At 44.5% G+C, this 25,369-nt stretch overlaps 1 protein-coding gene across 12 annotated transcripts in view; it reads right to left on the bottom strand.

Annotated features, from left to right (window-relative positions):
• The window catches only part of SCML4 (Scm polycomb group protein like 4), a 117,688-nt gene that overhangs the window by 86,687 nt on the left and 5,632 nt on the right, over nucleotides 1–25,369 (bottom strand). For 9 of the 12 annotated variants that reach the window (XR_003004527.1, XR_003004529.1, XR_003004532.1 and 6 more), the window contains exon 1: nucleotides 1,838–1,968. The exons of 2 other annotated variants lie outside the window; for them this stretch is intronic. Coding sequence is in view for 4 of the 10 variants with exons in the window: in XM_024755044.1 (XP_024610812.1) it covers nucleotides 1,838–1,844 (7 nt within the window). In the remaining 6 variants the exon portion in view is untranslated. Of the gene's footprint in view, nucleotides 1–1,837; nucleotides 1,969–25,369 lie in introns of those variants that run through there. One more of the 12 variants, XM_024755074.1, reaches the window with a different exon arrangement.

Consider the following 25,369-nt stretch of genomic DNA (forward strand, 5'->3'; position numbering starts at 1 on the left):
GCACCAGCGAGAAGAGCACCAGCGCCCCCATGTCCCTTGTCCCATAGGACAACACAGAAATAAAAAGGGCCAGATGACTGCACCCTGTTGCTGAGGAGCCCTCACGCTGCAGGAAGCAGATTTAGAGGCTGCAGCTGTACCCCCAGGGAGAGCCAGGCGAAGGCCTCGCCCAGGAGGCAATGGGAGACTGTCCCATGACGGCCCCTGGGCAGATAGGGAGGTGAGTGGCAAGCGGCCTGCTAGCAGCTCCTCACAGGCCTCCTACACGCTTGTGGTCTGGGAGCATCACAGGGGCTCTGCCAAGACTCACATCAGCTTGGTTGAGCCTTGCCTGGTGGCCTACATGGAGACGTGCCAAGTCCCCAGGGTGCCATGGCTGAGCCGGTCCCCATACTCCCCTCCAGCCTTCAAGAAGCTAAGCACTGAGGAGGGGAGAAGAGATATTTGTACACGATATGGCAGGAGGACGGTTCTGAGGCAACTTGTACCCTTAGGATGAGGACCAAAGGGTCCAGGATGCTCAGAGAGAAGAGGTCCGTGGGGCTGAGATTCTTGGGGCCGCAGAACAACCAAGGGGAAGTCAAAGCATGGGGCCTGCTAACCTCTCTCCACCTCATCCTCCACAGGTCCTTGCAGCCTGGCACTCCCCGAGGGGCCCACCCTCCCCTTTGTTACTGAACCGAGAGGACATCCAAACTGAAGGGGGTCCCCTGATGCAGCCCTGGAATTTTGCCCTATTACCTACTCCTAGCTCATTTCAGGCGGCTTTCATGGGCTTGAACACAGTGGTGAAACTAATCCGCTTCCAGTCTGACTGAAGGGTAGAAGGAGAACTCAAGGTGAGTGAGTTGAATCACAAGTCTCTTCAGAAGCCTCTAAGGTGGTGCCCTCACTCACAGCTTCCTCTAAGGTCGGAGTCAGAGAAGTGCCGTTACTTGATCTTTGCCCAGCTTTTCAAGAGAGAAATCTATCCTTTCTCCAAGAGCCATCAGCTTCTCCCTGAAATGTGAGGCCTTTCGCCTTGGCTAGATAGAAAGGAATCATTTCCTCAAGAAGGTGGCTTTCTAGAGACTCCTCCCGCACAGCTCTGTCTGGATAGGATGTTTCTGTTCTACATCCCCCCAGTGTCTGTGACTGACAGTTTCTATCACAACACCACAAACATGTCATTCCATTTATTTGTATCCTTGTCTGTATCTCCTAATATATGTGAACTCCTTGAAGGAGGCACTGTATCTTGATCAACATATCCCATCTAATTTAGTATCTAGTACAACTCAGGGACTTAACAAATATTTACTGAATAAACAGTGAGTGAAGGATCACAACCCAGCCCCTCTTCCAGAACTCCCTCCCCTCCCCAGCACTGAGGCAGCAGGATCCAGCCCAGGGCACTTGCCACCAGCAAGCTCAGAGCTCTACCCCACAATAGCCACTTTCCTACAACAAGGCCACCCAAGCAAGACACAGTGCCTGACATGATCCCAGGATGGGCCTTCACCTACTTCATCTCTATTCACTTTCATGATTCTCTAAGATAAGTAGTACTGTCCTTGGATTTACAGATGCAGAGCTATGGCCCAGAGAGGTTGCATGAGATCACCCATTAGTGGGCAGAACTCAGATTCCACCCCAGGGTCCTCTGCACAAATCCCTACTGCTGCCTCCCAGGGTCAGCCCTGGGTGGCATGACAGGAGCTGGCAATGGAGCTGGTCAGGGGGACAGGAGGGAAGCCCAACCCTTCAAGACACATCTCCACATCTCTATAGGATGTAAAGAGGTGGCACTGACACTAAGGGAAAGCTTAGGGGGTATCAGGTAACCCGATCAACTCACTGTGCATGTGGTGACTGGACAGATTCGGGAGCAGTTATTTGGCCAGTGCCTGTGACATACAGACTGATCCAAAGATTTCTGAAAGATTATTAGAGAGCAGCTGCAGGCAACAGTAAGGCAGCGTGTGCTGGAAGACACTGTCTCTGCTGGGAGGTGGAGCCAGTGACCTTCTGTCACTTGGTCTCTGAACTCAGTCCACAGTGTAGGGAAAGGCACTTTTTAGGGCAACTACAACTATTGCTTTTTTTGAAAACCACAATTTCCTGTTTTGTTCTCTATTTATACTTTACATTTAGTTTTGAGAAAGCACTGGTGGTTTGGTGTTTTGGCTGTTTCTAGTCCAGTCTTTATCAACAAAGCAAACTTTCTTTTCAAGACGATGTTTTGTCATATAACCGAACTGTAGACCTAGATTCCTTTAAAATACTTTGCTAAGAAGAATTCTTAAAGCTTTAACAATAAGACAAATCACAACTCTCTCAATCAATGCCTCACGGAATGGGAATCCATTCAGCAGTCCTGGGGGTTGTGAATTCCTCAAGGATTTCACATAGGGATGTTTTAGACAGCATCCTTTTCAACACAAACATTTTCACAAAACTTTTCAGGCACAGAAATGTGAAAGTATGCTATCTGCATTATGATACTCTTTGCAAAACATTGAAGCATCCAAGACACTCTGTTAGTGGTCTGCAATGAGACTTAGCAACTCAATGTTTGCCCTGGAAGAACTCACTGTCTAAGAAAGATACACACCTTGGACTGTCTAAGAAAGATATACACATTGGCTCCACATAGGCAGGATACAGCAGTCAACAGAAAACAAATATGAAAATAACCCAGGAACCAATGCCCTCACCTCTTTGCAAGTCAAGGAGAGATGTACGTTAGAGGTGAAAGGCAACAGCACGTGCATGTTTATCTTGAAACTGATTTTGGTCCTCTGTATTTGGGGGTGGAAAGCTTTGCTTCCCCAGTATACAAGGGCTGTTGTTTCTTTGATCGAGGGGCCAGCAGGAGGAGCTGGTGGTCAGGGTCCAGGGAGCAAGGATCAGGAGAGCCGTTTTTGTTTTTTTGTTTTACATCTTTATTAGAGTATAATTGCTTTACAATGGTGTGTTAGTTTCTGCTTTATAACAAAGTGAATCAGTTATACATGTACATATGTTCCCATATCTTTTCCCTCTTGCATGGGAAGTAACAAGAAAAGCAGTGTGACGCTTGGGCGTCAATGTCCTGACCTGTCAAACAGAGACACCAGTACTTGCCAGGGTCACATCACCAGGCTGCCTTGAGAATCCGATAAGAAAATGACCACAAGAGCCCATCCTAATCTTATTATTATTAAAGAAATACACTCAAATGCATCCTGAGAAAGCCAAGTTCCTCATCTCCACCTGCAGAGCATCACACTAGTCCTGCCTCCCGGCTAGATTATACCCTCCTCATGGGCGTGAAGCTGCTATGGACACCCTGGCACCTGGGGGACTCAGAGCTCTCTAGAAGGCTGTGAGTCTGGAGGGGTCCTTGGTGCCTCGCACTGTCACCATCCATCATCTATCTGTACGTGCAGTCACTGCACACTGGTTCACTCTTCCCCTTATTTCACAAAGAAGAATCCCAGGGTCTTTAAATAGGAATGGAAACTATCACCAGGTCTGGGAATAGAATGGGTGAAGGGAAGGAGGGGCTGGAACAAAGAGTACTGGGAAACTTTTCCCTGTGGTATTTTTTGTTTCTTTGTTTCCGTATTTGTTTTCCTAACGTAAAAGAGGAAAACAAAGTGTAGTCCTCATTTGCTTCTGATCACCAAGGGTCACAAAGGCTTCCCAGTTGTCCCGTTAAGTGCAGTTGCAGCATCATCCCACCAGGGACACGGTGGGCTGGTCACTACTTCTTGGACCGGTGTCCCCCAGTGGCCACCCTTAAACAGCCTGGGGCCCCAGAGTTCACGGTACTACAAGACTAGCGAAAAAAAAGCAACTTCTTGGCCCTCAAAAGGGAAGCACTGGTCAGAAATGGACTCTTATCCCCTTGGTCATCCCTTCAGTGATTCAACAAATATTTTCTGGGCACAATACTGTGTGCAGGCCCTGTGCAGAGCCCACTGGGGACATGAAGATGAACCCAGAGTGATCCCTTCCCCAGAGACTCTCAGGAGGACAGAAGGAAAGCAGAGCACCTACAGGTCATCACATCTCCTCAAGTCCCAGCCCATCCTGACCACACACACACACACACACACACGCACACACACACCCCTCCTCCCAGGGGGGCCCCAATGGCATGTTGTGGTGTGCAGGGCACAGCCAAATTCTCAGTCTCCGTCTCCCAGGATGGCTCTTAGCCTGGTGACACTCGCAGGTCACCCAACAAGGAAGAGCAGTCACAGCACACACTCAGTCCAGATAAGGAGGGGTGGCTGGTAACCACAAATCAAAGCCTCTGCAGACCAAGCATGCCAGCCCATGGCACAACAGCCAAGTTCATGCTCGGGTCTTCCCTGAGCAACTCCTTCTTCCCTTGGGACACCCCACCCGTGGAGCACGGGATTCCCAGTCCCTCCAGCCCTTGTCAGCAGCCCCCTCACACCTGTGCCCCTGATGCTGTAGGCGCTGTCCCTGGTAGACACGGTTACACATAGGGCCCAGCTCACAGGACCAACAAGGTAACAAACTGTGGATGAATAAGTAAATGGACGACAGAAGCGTGTAACTGTGTATACATTATTTTGTTAAATTCTCACTACAAGTCTTTAAAACAAGTATTATTATGTACCCCCATGACACAGATGAAGAGTCTATCAAATCTACACAGATGATGGCTCAGAGAGGCTCTGTGCCTTGTGCCAGGCACAGCCTCTCACCACCAGCACCTGGTTAACAAGATGTTAGTCACTGAGACCCAAGGGGTGTCATCTCCCAGGGCTTTTGTTTCTGGCTGGAGGTGGAGTGGGAGATGTATTTTAAAATGTCTGACCGAAAAGTCTGGAAGCCTTGCACACAACCTGAGAGAAGTCAAGGATGTTATTACTGCTGTACCTGGGCTGGGTAAACCTTATGTGACCTGCTGGGGCCCTGCATGCAGTGAATCCTCAACAAATATGATTTGATTGACTCATAAAAAGAAAGGGAGGGAGGGGAGCATAGAACAACACAGTTGTGCATTTCTACTGCTTGGTTGTGAAAGAAAAGGTCAAAAAAGGAAAAAATAATGACTCTCTCGTCCTGGTCTCTCTCCAATGGGTTAGCAGTCAGCAAACAGGGGCTTCCTGGATAATTTTCTACATCTTCTCCCTTTCTCAGAGGTCTCCTGAGGCTATGCAACAGCAGTTAAATCAATTCTTAATTAGCTTTCAACATTTACCTTTTGAAAATCTATACCTATATGAATATTTATTGAACACTTACCACTTACTAGGTGCAAGGCACGTGTGCCAGGCCCTGGAGATACAAAGGGGCATCAGGACAAGCACGCAAGCAGAAAAGTTTCTGCAGCGGCAGGCTTGCCTGGTCTGGGACGAACCTTGCAAACTTACTGCAAGAGGCAGGCAGAAAAGTCTCAGCAGAGGTCAAAGCACAGAAGGAGCTGAGAGTGACAAAAAGCACTAAAGAATACAGGGATGTGCCATTGGGTTAGCTTTTATTTTTCAAAGCAAGAAGAACAAGGATGGAATTAGCCTACTGCTTAAAATAGACTGGAGAGTTCGCAGGTGACAGTGAGCTGCCAAAAGGCTCGGGGACTATTTGTTCCTGTTTAGTATGGGAAGGGGAAGGATCTCAAAGTGGAGGCAGCAGAACACAGGGTGAGAAAGAGGTCCGCTGCCCTGGGACGGGACAGAAAAATTGGTAACTGTTCATCACTTCAGTGAGCTCAGTCTCTCCAGACTCAGACAAACCCTTCCTCCAGGGCAGCAGGAGTTTACACATAGGGTCTCAGAGCTGCTGCTGGAAATTTCTGAGAAATCATGGAAAGTGCAGAAGTACTAGAAGAGCAGAGGGGCATATTTTATCCCAATTTTCGAAACAGGTTGAATTCTGGATGTGAATAAGCCATTACAGAACTGATATTTAAACAAATTGGTAAACTCTTATAAAAGAATGTGGTCATCACTAATATTGGCACATTGGCTCGCTAAGAGCACATTCCCTTAAAGTTTAAGGGTTAACCTAACTAGATTTACTGGTGGGGCGAGGGGGTGGGTGGGGAAGTAGGGATTAGGTTGGAAATCAGGAATGCTATAACCACGGGCTGTCTTTATTACCACAAAGTATTTGGCAAAATTTCCCAAGATTATTTCATGGATCAACATAGTACATGTGAGTAGAAGGATAATACTTCTGGGTAGAATTGTAACTAATGAGACGCCACCTAGGTTCTAAGTTGCATAACTAATGACAACACTGATCTGCAGGCTGTCCCTAGTGGCATGCCACAGGTCTCTAGTGTAAGTTATATTCTCCCTGATGACGTGGATGAAGATTTGGAAAGCAGGCCTATCAAATATAAGTGTATAACACAAGTCTGGGAGGGACAGCTAATGCTACAGGTTACAGAATTAAGATTAAAAAAAAATTTAACCCGGTAAACCAAATCAATCAAATAGAAATTTTAAAAGACAAAATACTTAAAATCCTCCTTCACAGATGTACAGGAGAGACTTGACAGGAAGGCTTCCTGTGTGAAAAAGATCTAGGAATTTTAGTTAACGACAAGTCTTTTTTAGACTATGGTGTGGGCTATTTTATTAAAAAGCTCACAAGATTATAGATTATGTATAGTGTCCAGATCAAAGGAAACAACCTCATTGTCTGCAGAACATCTAGAGTTTTACATTTGTTTCTGGGGGCAAAAATTAAAGGAGATATTATATCCAAAAGGAGGGGAAAATGGCATATGGAAACTTTCCTCTGTGGAACAGGTGAAATAACTGAGGACCCTTAGCTTGGAGAAGAGATTGATTATTCCATGTGGCACAATGAGTCAGAACCAGAATATAATAGGCAGCCTCCAAAATGACCCCCAATGATCCCCATCTCCACTCCCACACTGTGTCAAGAATTTAAATTAAATTATTAACGGAAACATTGATTACTCAGAATTCTCATAATCTAAGACTCAGTCTAATTCAAAAGTGGGAAAGCAGTAATTAATATGTAATATGCTTCCTTACATCAGCAGCAAGAAGAACTAAGTGAGATACTATGTATTGCTGCCAGTGGGTATTTATTCTATGGGGCAGGAAGCCCCTGCATGCACGTGAAACACAGAATCAATAACTGGGAATCATACCAGACAAAAAAATACTTAACACAAGCTGAACAGGACAGGACATTGGCTTCCTCCTCACTGCTTCTGGGCGGGCATCTGTCTCACTGTGACTCAGGTGGACTCACATTCTTTCTGCTTTCATCGCTTCTGTCACTTCTTTATAGGCTGAGTTGCACCTCTCTATCTGGGGCAAATCCCAAATTCTAAGAAGCCCAGTTAAGTAAGGACATTAGAGCCAATTAAAACAAGGTCAGTATAGGAAAAGAAAAATATTGTACCCATTCCAAACATCAGACTCTTTTACTCTGGTCTTATTATCAGTCTCATATTATATTTCATAATAGACTTTCAAGAAGAATCTTTGTTTGCTATGAGACCTGAGGGGCAGAGGTAGTCAATTAAGATGAAACCAAAGATGTGATCACAGCAGAGTTGCTGGCACAAGGAAGGTGCTCTCCATAGATGCTTACTGAGGTGGTTTGCACTACGCTGGATTGAATTGAACAGATTTAAATAGAAGCACTCAGGATGAGGCATTTAATAAACCGTCATCTAACTGAGCTGGGCTGGCAAAATAAATCATGGGAAATCCATATCCTGGAACATGGTGCAGTCTTTAGAAAGACTAATTCCCTGGCCCCAGAACAGCCCAGAGGGGCACATTCAGGCATCTCTCTGTGTACCAACAGGGAAATGTCTCCAGGATTTACTGTTCCGTTAGAAAACAACAATAAGAAGTAGCCAAACAGTATGTTAGCACGTACACTTATCTCATTTGTTTTATACAAGAAAAGGTGTATATACACTTTTCAGAGCACATTTTGTTTACTTTATTGATTAAAATCTACTTGAGTGTACCAAACAAATGTTCCAATACTTAAACTTTGTTCTTTGATAACCTAGTTGAGTAGTGAATTAGTTTCCTAGTGCTGTCATAATTAATTACCACAATCTTGGTGGCTTAGAACAACAGAAATTTACCCTCTCACAGTTCAGGAGGCCAGAAATCTGAAATCAAGGTGCCAAGCATGGTTTAGTCCCTTCTTAGGGTCCTGAGGGAGAATCTGAGAGTCTGTTCCATGGCTCTCTCCCGGCTTCTGGTGGTCACCAGCAATATTTAGCATTCCTTGGCCAGCAAGTACATCACTTCAGTCTTTTTCTCCATGGTCACGTGGCCTTCATCCCTCTCTGTGTGTCTCTGTACCTCCACATGGCCTTGTTGTAATGACACTAGTCATTGGATTTACAGCCCATCCTAATCCAGTTAGACATCATCTTAACCAATTTCATCTACAAAGATCCTATTTCCAAATGATATCACATTCCAAGATTCTGGATGGATGTGAAATTTGGGAGGACACTATCCAGGCCAGTACAAGTAGTATGCATCGACCTTTCATTTGGGGGAAATACTGTCTTTATCTTACCATCTGTGGTGGTATGTTAACTAGAATATGAATTTCTATAGAAGTCTTTTGCTATAATTTAAGGCATTTTTCTTCCTACATCCCCTAGGAAGATGAAGAAAATCTGATAGCCTTTCTTGTAATTTAACCATAATTTTCTTTACCTTCAAGCTAATTTGTGCAAGTAAAGTTTTCCACTTAAATTTACATTTTCCAGATAAAAATATTTGTTTTAGTTGATACACAATTACATACAGTGAAATGCACAGGTCTTACAGTTTAATGAGTTTTGACAAATGAATACACCAATGTAATTCATATCCCAGTCAAAATTTAGAGCATTTTCTTCACCTCAGAACATTCCTTTATGTCTCTTTCCAGTCAACCTTACTCTTCCAAAGCCAACCACTATTCTGATTTCTATCACCATAGATTAGTTTTGTCTGTTCTTGAGTTTCATTTAAATGGAATTATACAGTACGCATTCTTTTGTATCTGGCTTCTTTAGTTCATAAACATATTTTGGCACATATCAATAATTCATTTCTTTTTAGTGCTGAATAGTATCCTGTTATATGAATATACCACAACCTGTTAATCTATTCACCTGTTGATAGACATTTAGATTGTTTCTGTTTTCAAGGTATTTGAACAGATCTGCTGGAAACATTCATGTACAAGTCCTTTGTGGACATATGTTTTCATTTTCTAAGGTAAATACCTAGGAGTGGAATCTCTGGGTCATGGGGTAGGTTTATGTTGAACTTTACAAGGAACTGCGCGACAATTTTCCAATGGTTGCACCGTCTTCACTCCACCAGCAGTGTGAAAGAGCCCAGCTTATCCATATCCTCACCAATATCAGTGCTGTCAGTGTTTCATTTTAGCCATTCTAGTGTGAGAATTTAATTTGTATTTCCTAGATGAGTAGAGACGTTGAGCACATTTTTTATGTGTGTATTGGCCATTCACGTATCCTCTATTTAATGTACCTGTTCAAGTCTCTTGCCCAAATATTTATTGGGTTGTTTGCCTTTTAAATTATTGAGCTGTAGGAGTTCTTTATATATTTTGGATACAAGTCCTTTGTCAAATATCTGTACTACAAAACTTCTCTCCCTGTCTGCGGCTTGCCTCCCTCTGAATAGTGTCTTTTAATGAACAGAAGTTTGGGTTGGTTTTTTTTTTTCTGTGAAGTCCAGTATAGCAACATCTTATTGATTAGTGGGTTTTGTGCCCTCTCCAAGGAAAGTTTTCCCACCCCAAGATCATGAAAATATTCTCCTGTTTTCTTCTAATTTAGAAGTTTTGTGATTTTACTTATTACAGTTTAAGGTCTATGATTCATCTCAAATTAACTATTGTGTTTGGTGTGGGATAATGTTCAGGATTCATTCATTCCCACACATAGTTAGCAAGTCATCCCCAACACAATTTGTTGAAAAGGCTTTTCTCTCTCCATTGAATTGCTTTGGTGCCTTTGTCAAAAATCAATTAACCGTATGAATTTGAGTGTATTTCTTGGGCTATTTATTCTTTGTCACTGACATATCTGTCTATCCTTATGCCAATGCCAAACTCTTTTGCTTACTATAACTTTATAGTAAGTCTTAAAAATCAGGTAATGTTAAGTGCTCCAACTTCAATTTCCTTTTTCAAGATTATTTCATAACTTACATTTGAATTTCCACATAAGTACAAAAAAAAAAAAAACCTACTGGCATTTTGAATGGGATTGCATTGAAACTATAAATCAATTTGGGAAGAATTGAAATTTTACCAGTATGGAGTCTTACAATCCTTACACGTAGTATACCTCTCCATTTATTTATGACTTCTTTGGTTTTTCTCAGAAATGTTTTTGTAGTTTTTGGTGTAGATACCATTCACACATTTTGTTAAATTTATCATTAAGTATATTTTGGTTTTTGATGTTTCCCCACCTCCCTTCCTGGCATGGTGCACTCAAAGTCATCCTTCCAGATGGCTCAGAGGGCATCTCCTTGAGGAAACTCCCCATTCCTACATCTACCTATACCTGCTCACTCCCTAGGTATGGAAGCTAGAGTTCTCTGCTACACCTAGGAAGGGCTCATTTCTCTCTGGAATATAGTTCATCAAGGTTTCTTTGTATCTATCATTTTTTGCTAGTCCCATTGAAAAGTATGGGTTTTATTTTTCTAAGTTTTTCTTGTTGCTTCCCATGTCCAAAAATATTTCACATTTTTTTACATCCTAACTGGAAGTAGAAGCCTCTAGGTATTCTTGCACATGCAAAGACGGTTTCCAGAAGTATATGCTATTACAAGGCTAAAGACTGAGAAGTGTGGAATGAGAGTGAGCACATAAGTGGGTAAAGAGAGACATTTTTACTTTTTACTATGATCTTTGTTAATTCATTCATTTAGTCAGCAACTGTTTATTGAGCACCTACTATATGCCAGTGTTCTGGGCACTAAGGATATAGTATGAACAACAACAAAGTCACTGCTCTCATGGAACTTATATTCTAATGGGGAGAGACAGGCAATAAACAAACAAATAAACAAATATGTTATAAGCTAAGTGATGATAAATGCTATAAGAATAAATTAGGCTAAGGGGGATAAAGCCTGATGGCAATGAGGGTGCTTTTTTATATTGATGGCCTGGGAAGGCCTCTCTCATCAAGGGATACTTGAGCAGAGACCTCAGGGAACTTGGAGAATGAGCCATGGGGATATGTGAATGAAGAGGGTTCCAAGCAGAGAAAACAGCAAGTTCCAAGCCCTGTGGTGGGTATGTACTTGGGTGTTCCAAGACAGTATGGAGGCCAGGATATTGGGCGTAGACTGTCTGAGGGGAGGGATGGGAGATGAGGTGAGAGAGAGAATAAGGGACCAGAGACTGTAGTACCCCGTAGGCCACTTATGAGTGTTGGTTTTTTCTCTGAGATGCAGAACCACCAGATGTTTCCAAGCCAGAGAAATAATGTGACTCGCTCTGGCTGCTGTGGAGAGCACAGCTATGTGAATTCTGTACCAATTTACTAATTTTCATTTTAAACATCAACATGCGTGTGTTCAACTTGTATATCTTGAAAAAATAATTTAAAATAAGTAAATAACCTTCAACAGCCTGCTACAAAGTTAAGTCCTGGCAGACTGCCCACCATTGCTTGAGATCAGGTCCCCTGAGAAGGCAAGATGGGGTCCAGGGCTTTGCTTCTCAAGTTTCATTTCAGCCTTACAGATGCAGGACACCCAGAGGGGAGTCCAGAGGAGACAGAGAAAATGGGGGCCAGATTCAAATTGCAATATGTTGTTTAAGCATCCAAGTAGACTTACTATTGGAATCCAAATGCAGTATTTTATACCTATGTATATGTGTGTGCACACACACAGACACATACAACCTTTAATTTTAAGAATTGGCTAGCCCTCCAAATGCCTCCTGCTAGCAGAGGATATTATCCAGTTGTCCCAATTTTTCTGCAGCCCTTGAAAGGAAAAAGTGTGAAAAAACTGGGGTCGCCGAGGCAGCCCAGAGCCGAGCTGGATACGCGGCCCTTACCTGGGAAGAGGCCCTGCTCTCATCCCGGCCTGAGGCGTGAGACCAGTACCGGTCATCTGAGTGGGGTGGGGTTCAAGTTCATCTCTCCCCCTCATCCCATTCACGAATGCCTTCTCTGTTTGCCAGACGAACCACACCCCCGTACCTGCTGCCCTCACATGCCCTGGCTCTTGCTGGCACACATGGGAGGCATGCAAGCAAGCAGGACGAAGCCTGCTCCACTGCTGGACATGACTGATTGCAAATTCTTCCTAATCTTGAGCTCAACCTTGCCTCCCAGAAACTTCTCTCCCCGGCCCTAGTTCTATGTCTGGATTTACATGGGGAAGTCCACTTTCCCCTCCATATGGAAGACTAATTCTTTATGTTTCTAGAGGATCATGGTGAGACTCACACCTTCAGCCTGCCTTTCTCATCTTGCCTCTCTCCATTCCAGACCCAGGACAGGCTCCCCCTAATCCACAGACAGACTGTCTTGCACATACTGTTCAGCCTGCTGGAATCCCTTCCCACCTCCCTTCTCTGTCCAGCACACTCAAAGTCATCCTTCCAGATGGTTCCAAGGGCATTTTCTTGGCAAGACTCCCTACCCTGTCCAACAGTGAGGACCCATGGCGCTTTGTGGGAATTCCTCTTACAGCTGGCCTCTAAGTGCCTGGGAATGAGTGATGTAAGGTTTCACATATGTGGCGAGCTCTTTTATAGGCCCTCAGATCTAAGAGCACATGGTAGCTATAATATTCGCAATCAGACCTGATGAGAAATCAGCCTGGTTCTGAAATATGATATTCCTAATTATAATAAGAACAATGGCATTGAAATGGACAGACGTTATCTCCGAGGAGAACCAGGATTGGCAGGGGATCAGAGAAAATGAGAACCCAGGGATTCACGTGGAGAAGGCCACGGTTATGAGTTCTTGATCTATAGATTTCTGTCAGCCTCAGAAGAATGTCTAAGGAGACATTCCTTTTCTTTTCCTTCCTCATTGAACAAAATAAGATTTATCACGGGGCCAGGTGATACCACAGAGAGTCCTATGCCTACCACCTTCTCTACTTCTCCCGGGCAGCTTTCAGCTTAGAGGGCCCCTTGTCAACTCAGAAGGACAAACAATCAAAAAGAGATTTTGTCCTAATAGACAGTGAACAGGGGCTCAGCTGACAATCCATGTGCTAAATCACAGTATCATATCAGCTTCAATTCATTGCACACTCCCCGTGGCCAGGCAATATGCTAAGTGTTATACCCATCTTACCTCATTTGCTCCCCATAGCTACCTGTGATATAGGTGTTCATGTCTGTAGAGCAACGGGCCCACCAGAGGTCAATATTAAGGAGCAGACCCACCCAGCTGTGCCCTGGATGGTGGTTACTGGGTCTCACTGCTAGTGGAGAAGTAGAAACCAATTAGTGATGTTACGTTTGTTTGTAATCAGTGAACTTGTCAAATAATTATTGAGCCCCTCTGATGGGTGAGACACATGGAGTAACTTACTCTGGCCATGCAGATAGACAAAGTCAGGTCCACTAGCACCAGAAGTGGGTCTCCTGCCCTTCAAGGACCACCTCCTCCAGGAAGCCTCCCTGTCTTCCTCCAGTTCTTGTTCTTTCTCTTAGAGGGCCATTCAGGTCTGCACCTCAATCCCCTGCTCATTTAGGTCGGAGATTATCTACTCTGTGTGTGTGCGTGCGCGCACGTGCGTGCACGCACACACAATTATGTCTTCTCCTCACTTAGGGCAAACTCTGAGGACAGCTGCTGCCTCGCACTCAAGGCTCTGTGATGCAGCATTGATGTCCGAGCAGCCCAGGGTTTGAATCCCAGCCCTGCCACTGCCTCTTCTCATCTCTGATTCAGCCATCTCCAAGGCCAAATCTCTGACCTGAGGGCAGTTGCCATATCTTTCTCTTGGTTCCTGGCTCTTTGCCCATGTGGTGCTGGTAGCTGGACGAAGCCTTGAGCTCCGCCCTGCAAGAATCCTCCAGCCTGTCTGATGGCAAAGAACTGGCTTCCCCTGGCTTAGGGCTCAGGTGCTCCTGTGTGATAATCGATAAATCGCTGGCAGCCAGAGAACATACATCAGCAACAGGGGAGGGAGAGGAGGGAAATTTAAATGAGTCTTAGGGGATTGGAAAATTATTTGGTGAAATGTTCCTAAGCTTTTTCTACTTAATACCCATAAATTTCAGGGGCCATGTGCACTAACAGCTTTTGATTTATGATGTCTGTATTCTTGCACTGTTTATGCCAAATTATGAAAAGGTAGCAAGACTCAAAAGAACCTTTTAAAAATGCTTTGGGACCCATCATGGGGTCGAGCCATTTATGTCAATCTTTGCCACTACTTGGTTAAAACAAGGGCTCTGGGTGCTGACAGCTGAGTAGCTAATTGGTGTTGGACCCCAGCCCACCAGGAGTCCTCCTCTTCTTAGAAACTTTTTCCTTCCTTTCTCCAGACCCCTGCTTCGGGTAAAACCTTTTAATGGCTGCTGAGGGCAAGGAGGAAAGCTCACCTTGGGTGAACTTCGTGGGGCCAGGTCTCACTCAGCTGCCACAGCACAGAAATATTCCCAAGACCCCTAATTAAAATGCCTACAGTCAACCAATATGCTCCTGCTTCATTGCCCAGGGGTTGCAAAGCTCCCTGCTAATGCTGAACACTAACTAAACGCTGTGTCAGCCTTTCTTGTCCCATTACAATGTTATTGTCATATTTATTAGCACAATTCCCTGTTGGACACTGGTTGGACGATCTGAAAAGTGAGTTAAGCACTCTCCTTGGCTAGATGGGGAAAGTGCTTGGCCATTTTGGCCATTTCCCTGAACACACATCAACTTTGCAATTTGTGCTCACAGCAACTCCCTGCCAAAGACAAGCCGCCCTGCCCTGCCGGTGTTACTGCACTGGAGGGGGAAGTTCTCGCAAACTGTAATTGTCTTGCATTCATGAAACTGTAAGATGACTAGGTTGTTGCCATTGTTTTTATTTCAAAAAACAGTTCTGTTATCTGTTTACTAAAATTTAACAACCTACAGCACTTCCATGAATTAATTACAGTGTGAGGGGAAAACAAACACAAACATCACCCACCACGTTGTTCCAAATCACTCCAGCCCAATTGCTTGATATTCGGAATTCAGTTTACTTTTGCACATCTCCCTCAATTACTCCCTCCTGTTTTGTCTGTCTGGCTGCCTGCTTCCGCACTCATCTGTGGGAGACGTATTTTACCCAGAGTAATAGAGAAGTTGGATGAGGAAAAAAGAAAACAAAAACAAAAACAAAAACCTCTTCGGGATGTTTGACAAGGAAGGAAAGACATGTCACTACTACAATTTTGTTCTTGGCCACAACAAGGATGTTTATCCCGATACCTTCCTTCTTCCTCCTTGCCCACGAGAAAAATATTCTCAAGTCGTGCAGCAGGAGACGGTTAAGGATCTAAATACTATATATAAAGTCTGTGTGGAGAATATGTGTGGAGAAGCAGGGTCAGGGGAGTGATATGTGAGCAATGTCTTAAAAGACACAGAATTTCATCACATGGAGAAGTGAGGGAAGACATGGGAAGAGAAAGTGAAAAAACACAGAGGCTTTGAGAATGTATGGGAAAGGGCAAAAGGCTCATATGGCCTTTTTCATTTCTATTTTTGCATATGTTTTACAATATGTATACTGCATTAATACAAGTGTATGTATATAATCTATGACTACACATATACTGGAAATGTGCGCTCAAGGAATTATTTGTGATGGAGAACACAGTCCAAACATTTGGCACCTATTGATGTAAGCAGTGGAGTCTATGTGAGATGTTTAAGCAGCTGAGTGACTAGAGTGGATCCATGTGTTACAAAGGTAACCTTGCTGCAATGCACGAAGTGAGTGACGGGAGGAGGAACTAGGGAGAGGAGCAGGGCTGAAGCCCATGGTCCAGGAGAAGGGTGACAGTGAGAGCCTGAGCAAGGGCAATAGAGGGTGGAGGGAGAACCTGAAAGTGCAGGAACTCTTTTGGAAGTAGCATCAATTAGAACTTGGTTTCTAGTTGGAAGGCATGGGGTGAGGAGAGTTAGGGATTCTGAAACTGTTATCTTGGGTAGCTGAGGAAGCAGTGATCGCTTTCATGAAGTCAGAATAAAGGAGAAGGAGAGGATGTGGGGAAGGGAGCAAATAATGAGTCCAGTTTTGGAAATGTTGAGTTTAGGGTACCTGTGGAACATGTAGGTGGAGATGTCCATTAAGACAGTTGAAATTCCAACCTGGAAGCTGGGAAGCTAGCCAAGCAAGTCTTTGGGTGCATAACCCCCTCATGTAACCACCCATCCCCCTTTCTGTCCATACATCTCCTTTGATCCCTCCGGAAAACACAGGGAGCAGCTCCACGCCAGGCCCGCTGCTCTCGTGGTCCAGGTAAGGGGCGGCTAACAGGCCATTCCTGGGCCCATAAGGCACTAGCCACTTCAAGCACGGCCTCTGTCCTGGAGGCTCACACAACAATCCTGATGCTACCACTATCAGCTGAGGAGCTCAAACACAAGGGCGCTCATTCTCACTCCCCTCACCATAGCCCTCTTCACACTGCCTGCCACATCGGAGCCAAGAGCCACCGGAAATCTTCAGTCAGGGGCATCAAGTGGTATGCAGATAGATAAAGTCACCCCAAAAGCCCCCAAGTAAGGCAGCTATCCCAGCGCTTTCCCTCAATGCCTGGACACCAACCGAAACCATGACAGGCCAGTCAAAGCCAATTCACACCACCAAATACGAGTGAGGAGAGTGCTTGAGTTATATGTTATAGCAATGTATTTTCAAACTTCTTCATGCACAACCATCACATATTGCCCATCCTCAAATCAGGGATTCTAGGAAAACTTTACAGGTTAACGTTGACAGTGGCTCTGGCCTGGGATTCAGGAATGCAAGCTCTCCATCCTAACCCCGCTACTGTCATAGACCCTGCAGCAAGGGCACATCAGTCTCCTGGCAACGAAGCTTGTTGATCAGTGCACATGCATCCCAACATCAGTGTCAAAATTCAGGTCACAATAATTATTATTCATTTTCAACAGGTTAATCTCTCAAGAATAAGAGGGGACTCCCAGATTGAAGAGTTCAAGAAAATCTAGTTAAAGGGATGAAACTTAGATTAATTATTTTCACTTGAATAGAATCTGTATCCTCAAGACTCCCCCACCCAACTGGTGCACAAAGCATCTTAGGATGTCTCCTCAGACATCCTAAGATGCCTTGTGTCCTACTGGGAGAGGTAGCAGGCACAGTGGGAGCTGCGTCCACAGCATAAACTCTGAGGCGCTATCAGTACAACCCTCCTTGCTGAGTTCCACCAACTTCATGAACTTAGTGAACTTGCACCGCTGGGGGAAGAGGAGAGAGGGGGAGACTCCAGTTGACATTTAAAAAGAATTTGGAGACATCAGATCACCTCCTCTGCCCTGAGGAGAGAGTTGGAACCTTTGTGAGGTAGATCCCCCGGCCATCTGGAGTGGGTTCGACAGATATGTGACTGACCTAAAATTCAAAGAAATGTAGGTGTTTGCTAAGTCATGAGAGACCATCAAGAGGCACATTTAGCATTGACAGTTTCCAAGGAAATAGATGAAAACTGTCAGTTGAAATCTTAAAACTGCTGTGCACTGAACTGTACGCCCCCAAAATTCATATGTTAAAGGCTTAACCCCCAATGTGATTATATTTGGAGAGGGCCTTTAAAGAGGTAATTAAGATTAAATGAGGTCATGAGTGTGGGAGCCTGATCCAATGGGACTGATGTCCTTACAAGAAGAGGGAGAGACACCAGGGGTACTCACGCACAGAGGAAAGGCTGTGTGAGGACACAGCAAAAAGGTAGCCATTTACAAGCCAAGGAAAGAGGCTTCAGGAGAAGTGAAACCACGAACACCTTGATCTTGGACTTCTAGCCTCCAGAACTGTGAGAAAATAAATTTCTGTTGTTTAAACCCCTCAGTTTCTGGTATCTTATTATGACAGCCCAAGCAGACTAACACAGGCACTATGAATATTTTCTTCTTTAGTACCAGAAAGAGATCACTGCTGTTTTCATCCTATAGATATATAATCAAAATAAATACAACTTGTTTTTGTGAACTTCCTTGTTTTCCTTAGTGTATTGTTTGCTTCTTGTTGTTCTTCATGTTACTTCTGAATCAACCTCCCCCTACTCCTTTCTCTAGTCCGACCAGAACTCATCACTTCAGGGAGTGGAAGTTCCATCCCTCTCTCAGACATCGAAGATAGGGTGAAGACAATTACAGGCTCTGCTGATTTGCAGCACTGTGTGTAAATGAGGGCTGCCCAGAATGCCCCCAGTCAAAAGGCATCCTCCTGGAGAAAAAGATGTGTCTTCTTCAATCCCACTGAAGTGCCCACCACTGACTTTCTGTTCTGCTATGACACTAAGCCAAAGAGGTCAAAGAGATAAAAATGCTGCCCTAAAGACTTTTTATTCCACTTCCAAGGGCCGTTTAGACACAAATTCACAGAGAGGGGACAGTGGGTAAGTGAAATTGATGGTGCTACATAGCATCATACAAACGAGCCCAGCCCAGAGGGGGACATGAAAGTGTTCAGCTCCCTTCATGGTCATGAGACATGGACCTATCATAGCTCCTATGACGTCACATCGTATACATCACATCTGAGCTCCTTGTCACCACTGAGCCAGGCTTCACATTATATATTGAGACAGGGTGTCCAGTGACCCTGACTTCTGGGGCAGACATTCTCTCACCAGAGAACCAAGCTTGCTGTGACATACAATCCTACACAGGAGCTGGCAGGGAGCCCAAACGGCAGCTGCAGAACTGTGGGCAGCCCAAGGCACTGACAGCAAACATGGCAGCCAGCTGGGAGAGGCAGGGAACGGCCACTCCCAGGAAGGCAGCCAGAAGTCTGAAGGGTGGCTCAAACCTCCCCAGAAGTAGAGTCACCAACAGGGACATTCTCTAAAAGCTGCTCTGAAAGCCAAAGAATAACTCTTCCAGGAGACACTATGGGAAGGATTCAGAGGATCACAGTCTCTGTGGGTGAACTAAGCAATATCACCAAGGATTTCAGCTCCAAACCCTCAGACCAGAGATAGGGATGGCCTAGGGCACAGTGGAGTGCTTAGCAAACTTTGGATCCTTAGCTACAACCTTCGCAATATTTGTCATGTCTGAACACCTCCTATGATGGTTAATTTTAGGTGTCAACTTGACTGAACCGTGGGGTAACCAGATATTTGGTCAAACTCTATTCTAAGTGTATCTGTGAGGATGTTTTTGGATGAGATTAACATTTGACTCTGTAGACTGAGTAAAGCAGATTTGCCCTCTCTAATGTGGGTGGGGCTCATCCAATCAGGTGAAGGCCTGAATAGAACATAAAGGCTGAGTAAGAGGGAACTCCTCCTGCCTGGTGGCCTTTGAGCTGGGATATCATTTTATTCCTGCCCTCAGACTTGAACTGAAACATCAACTCTTCTTGGTTCTCAAGTCTTCCAGCTTTCAGACTGGAACTACACCATTGGCTCTCCTGGGTCTCCAGATTGCTGACCACAGATCGTGGAACTTCTCAGCCTCCATAATCATGGGAGCCAATTCCTTTTTTTTTTTTTGGCCGCTCCGCATGGCTTGCAGAATCTTAGTTCCCCAACCAGGGATTGAACCCGGGCCCTCGGCAGTGAAAGCACCAAGTCCTAACCACTGGGCCACCAGGGAATTCCCTGCCGACATCTTATAATAGATCTCTATCTCTAATCTGTCTGTCTATCTATACTACTGGTTCTGTTTCTCTGGAGAACCCTAATAATATACCTCCTGTACCATATTTACTTAATACCTACTAAATCTTTAAATAGCTTATTTAAATAAATGCATTTGAAAGTGCAACTTTGTCATATTGACAAATTTAAATCAAATATTTTTGTTAAAAATATAAATATATAAGCTAACTGTAAAATTAAATACACATTAAAATAATAGTTCCCCTGAAAACACACACTTCTGATGGTAACTGTATATGGCACAAAACTTCTGTCTCTCATTTCAGTCCCTAGCAAATGGAGATCAACTATATTTTATAGTGAATTTTACCCTCCTTTCAAGTGGAAAATCCTTTCCTCTTAGGCATCAAAAGTAATACTCAATACACAATACAACAGAGAGAATGCCACTACTGTATGCTTCAGTTATCAGTTGCTACACTTAAAACTACTCCAAGCTTTGGCTTATTATGTAGGTCTCACCGTTTTGTGGGTCAGGAATTCAGGAAAGGCTCAACTGGGCAGTTTGTCTCTGATCCTTGTGGCATCAGCTGGGGAGGCTGAGACAGGAAGATCCACTTCCAGGATGGTATCTTCACTCACATGTCTAGCGACTCCGTGTTTCATGCCTATTCCTCTCTCCCCTTGGTATCTCATCCTCCAGCGCCTCTCCACAGAGCTTTGACTTCTCGTGGCCTGGTACCCCTGGGGCAGTCACACTTCTTACGTGGCGGCTCAGTGCTCCAAGGGCGAGCATTCGGAGAGTCCCAGAGGTTCCTCCTGTCTGTCCTGGAACGTGACTTCCGCCACATCCTATGAGCCAAGGAAGTCACTTAGGACAGCCCAGAGTCAAAGAGAGGGAATTAGACTCCACAACTCCATGGTAGGAATGTCAAAGAATCTGTGCCATCTTTATTCCTTCACCCCATTCTTATGTACTGAAGAAGGAGAAAGTCCTCAGACATGGGATTTCCACATCATGGATAAAAGTGTATCATCTAAGAACTAAGGCAGGAGCCAGGTCACACGGGAGCAAAGGCATCAGTTTGAAGTCAGGCACACCTAGCTTTGACACCAGTTATACCACTTGCCGGGTGACCTTGAGTTTAAACTCACTGAATCTCGGGGGTGGGGGAGTGTTGTCTGTAAAGTGGAATAATGGTATGTTCCAGGGCTATCCTGTGGATACCTAGTTATAAGCCTTACTTTAGTCAGTAAGAGTTAATGCTTTTAAGCAAACCCAGAAAAGACTGATGATTTTACAAAGGTATTTTTAAAATACTGTATTTATGATAAAGCCTATTCATACACTGAAGGAGAATGAGACATGATACAAAGAGCCTTCTCACTTAGCTTAAAGCTGCAGTTTTTGGAGGAAATTCGCTAGCGAGCATCTTCTCAGAATGTCAAAGTTACCCCCAAATTCCTGCCATGATATTTGAGATGGCTCTGCTTAGTAATCATGTAGGGAGCTGGCAAAACAGAACCATCTTTTTTCTAAGCCATAATTAATCAGGTGTTTGGGGAGGGAGGAGAGAGTGAAATGCATGGCAGTTGGCATGCTCTGATCCACAGGTGTGGTGATCACACCCCTGCAGAGGGGCATTTTGGAAACGCGCTGGTCCAATGCAGGGGGCAGGGTGAGCATTACTGTACTTGGAGGGCAGAGACGAGGGACGCTGGGTGCACGCAGCTGTCGCACATAATGAAGCACTTGCTCACCATATAGTCACGTAAGTGAAGACCTCGTTTTTCTGAATCTAGAACTAACTTCGTTTTGCGTATAAACATAATGTATTTCTATTCAGCTATAATATTTCCAAGAATTCAATTAGTACATAAACCAAGGAAAGACTGTCTCTATTTTGTTCAGAATTTCAAGAGTTGTTTACCATTTTGGAAAATCACGTCACTGGCAGCAGCACAAGCTTGTGCTATCCAAGTCTCCAGTATCACTCGCCTGTTTTAGCTGCACTGGAGGTAGCAAATGCCAAGCACCTGATCACGTCACTGGCCTCCAGAGCCAGGCACCTGCACTGGAAGTAATTACAAATTACGCTGCCTTCGTTCCTCTTTGGATCTCAGGTATGACGTCATGCTGATTTTTCTTAAATTGTGGATGTGGGTGGGAAATTCACTTCAGGATTGTAAACAGGGCATTAAAAATATTTGTAATAAAAATGAGGGTTGAGTGTGACAGGCCTGAGAATCCACTGCTTTAAAAGAAGTTTGTGTGGATCAAAAATGCCTTTCCAGGTGGAAACACTAAGGAATCATTTCCTTTCTGGAACCTGCTGGACCTAGGAGCAGCCCAGCCAGGCCAAGGAGGAGCAGCTGGTGTTGAGGCATGAAAGAACTCTTTCTCTTCAGCCCTCACAGGTGAAAAGACATGGATGCTTCATCAGCTTTTCAAAACTTAAGGCAAGACTCAGCAGACTTCACATGGCCATGTGACACACGACAAGTTAAGCCTCAGTTTCCTTATCTGTATAATGGAGATAAAAATAGCCCCTCCCATATTGACTTCCTATGTGGATTCAATCCAACAAATGAGATAAAGCATGATTAGTGCTTCCCTCAGCACCCCTGAGCATACAGTGCTCAATAAATGGAAACATGAATTTATTACTGAGACAGGCTGGGACCTGGGACCTGGAACCCTTTGCTGCAGTGCTTGCACCCGGACAAATGTCTCCTGAAGCAACAAAATACAAAGAAACTATAAGGAACTAAAAATAGCTGTGTGCATGTGCAGTTGGGGCAAATCATGGACCAAAAGACCAAAAACCCAACTGCCACTCTGAAGAGCCAGGAGCAAAAGAAAGGTGTTGGGAGCAAAAGCAGGGTACTGCGCATGCCCCCTGCACAAAACACCACCAAAGGGGTGGGCAAACCACCTAAGCTACCCCTCCAGCCTGACCCCTGGACACACCCCTTACCCTCACCCCATATAAGGAACCAGCTGGCTTGCCCTCAGGGAAACTGTTACTTGTCCTTGCTCCCTCCTGCTGCACCAGGGGCCCCAATAAAGCCTTGCCTGAATTTCTTGTCTAGCCTCTGATCAATTTCCATTGATTAAGGAGGCTAAGAACCCTCGTTGGTAACATTGCTGTTCACATGGCACTTTACAGTTTATAATGCTCTTTTCTATATACTGTCTCCTTTGAACTTTATATACATTATCCCAAGTAATCTTCCCAACTTCTGAAATATTATATCCTATGATCTAGTAAAGTAGGGGTAACACCAAAGAGTGTGCATGCCCTTTCCACAACACTATGCTGCTTCCACCCATGCCGACATTATTCATTTACTCGTTCATTCATTCATTCAACAAATATTTACTGAGCACTTGCCATAGTCAAGGCACTGGGCCTCAGCAGTGGGGACTAACAGGAATACCATCCCTGGGAGGAGGGGACGTTCAGGGCGGCCCAGAGTTGCCACGATACTTGAACTGGGTCACACTGGTAGCCACTCAAAATCCATGCTGCTCCATTCAGATTTATTATGTGCAGCTCTGAGGACAAAAGAACACCCTCACAGGAGGAAGAATTTACTGGGGGAAGAAGCCGAGGGAACTTCTAGGGGAAAGATTCCCTTGCTAACAATTGGAGCTTCCAACAATGGAAGGGGCAGCCCCTTGAGGGTGTAGGCTGCATCCTTTGCAGACACTAGGGGAGAGATTGAGGCTGCCCTGGGAGGGAGGCCTTCAAAACCCATTCAGTTGGGCTTCCCTGGTGGCGCAGTGGTTGAGAGTCCGCCTGCCGATGCAGGGGACATGGGTTCGTGCCCCGGTCCGGGAAGATCCCACGTGCCGCGGAGCGGCTGGGCCCGTGAGCCATGGCCGCTGAGCCTGCGCGTCCGGAGCCTGTGCTCCGCAACGGGAGAGGCCACAACAGTGAGAGGCCCGCGTACTGCAAAAAAAAAAAAAAAAAAAAAAACCCATTCAGTTAAAGAATCTGGGAATCACTTAGAGATCACTTCTCAGAGTAGAGGTTTTTACTTTTAACTCTTCCCTTCAAATGTCAGATGTTTTTCCCTTAACCTCATTATTTAGGTTATTACTTTAACCTTCCAGCTTCCACAGAGGGGTGACCTGGCTAGAAAATGGTCTGGGACTTAAGTGGATCCATGGTCCCAGTGTAAATTGTTCTTATCCTGTCCCAAATCCGTATTCTCAGGGATGAAAAACAAAACCCCCTGGAAACTGATAATCAGTCTACCAAGTACACAAGCAGAATACATGAAATCTCAACCAAAGGGCAGCCTGGGACTGCTTAATTTTGCCCAGGAAGCCATGTAACTGTCCACTGTTAGAAATCTACAAAGACTGCCTAAGTCTTTGGTCCCATGGAAATATTTTTTCCTCAGGCATGAAAATGCCAAATATAATCATAAAAGCAGTGGCCTAACAGAAATAGATTTTTTAAATGATTATACTTCCCATTTATTCCACCCTACTCTGGTCTCAAGCCAACGAATAAGAACTCAATTTCTCCACACTTGACCCTAGCAGATTTGGGCTGCTTCCAGGGAAACGTGTGTAAAAGACAAACATTTCTGAATGTGCTTTTTCTTTGCTCTGCTATCAGAGAACTTTTAGGTCCTTTATTCTTTACTAGGTTCATGCCAAAAGACTTCTTACTAAAAGGAGGGCAATAGAAAGAAAGGACCAGTCCATTATAGCATCACATATCTTTGGCCTCCACACATCGTCACACACCATTGCATCCCAACCTCAGTTTCTGACTTCAGTTCCCTGGAGACAGTTTATATTCACCTGGTTTCATTAATACAATACACATTTGTACTGTGCTAGATACTTAGTATTAATTACATTACAAACACTCAATACAAGGGCTATATTTTCACACTGTAGGTGGTGATTTCAGGCGTTAGAGCCAGTTGGTTTTTTTTTTTTTCTTCTCATTGTTTCTATGCATAATTTGTGCACCAAAATTTAAAGCTTTCTACAGCTTTCCACTTGAAGCATCTTTGCAAATGAGGTCTTAAGGTGATATAATCAAACATGCTTGAGTATCTTTTGGCATCTGTAAGGGGGGATTCTCAGTAGAAGTGGGAATGCACTGATGGCTATTGGATTGACTCCCAAATTTCATGGCAAAGTCCCCTAGCATAGGCAACAAGGGCAACAGTATGAATAAAACCAGTGACCACAGGTTTCTCAGGACTGAAAAATGACAAAACTCTATTCCCACTGTGAAGTTCTTTCCTGATCAATAAACCCAATGCCTCACCCAATGTTTCTGAGTTATTCACTTTAGGTAAATAGCATATCTTAAAAGCTAATTGTTTGATTAAGCCTTGGCATAATTTCCCAATAGTGAGAGCACTGAATCCTAAAGGCTGTGAAGGAAAGAGGTCAGCCTCTTTTCTGGAAGGCCACAAAGAATGAGAATGATTCCTATTGGCTTGTAATAGTTTAGAAATGGCTAGGCCCAAAGGAATTAAGTAACACAACCTCCAAATCCTGGCTCCAAAACAAAAAGTG

Source organism: Neophocaena asiaeorientalis, unplaced genomic scaffold (genome assembly GCF_003031525.2).
Source record: "Neophocaena asiaeorientalis asiaeorientalis breed wild unplaced genomic scaffold, Neophocaena_asiaeorientalis_V1.1 scaffold105, whole genome shotgun sequence".
Taxonomy (NCBI): domain Eukaryota; kingdom Metazoa; phylum Chordata; class Mammalia; order Artiodactyla; family Phocoenidae; genus Neophocaena; species Neophocaena asiaeorientalis.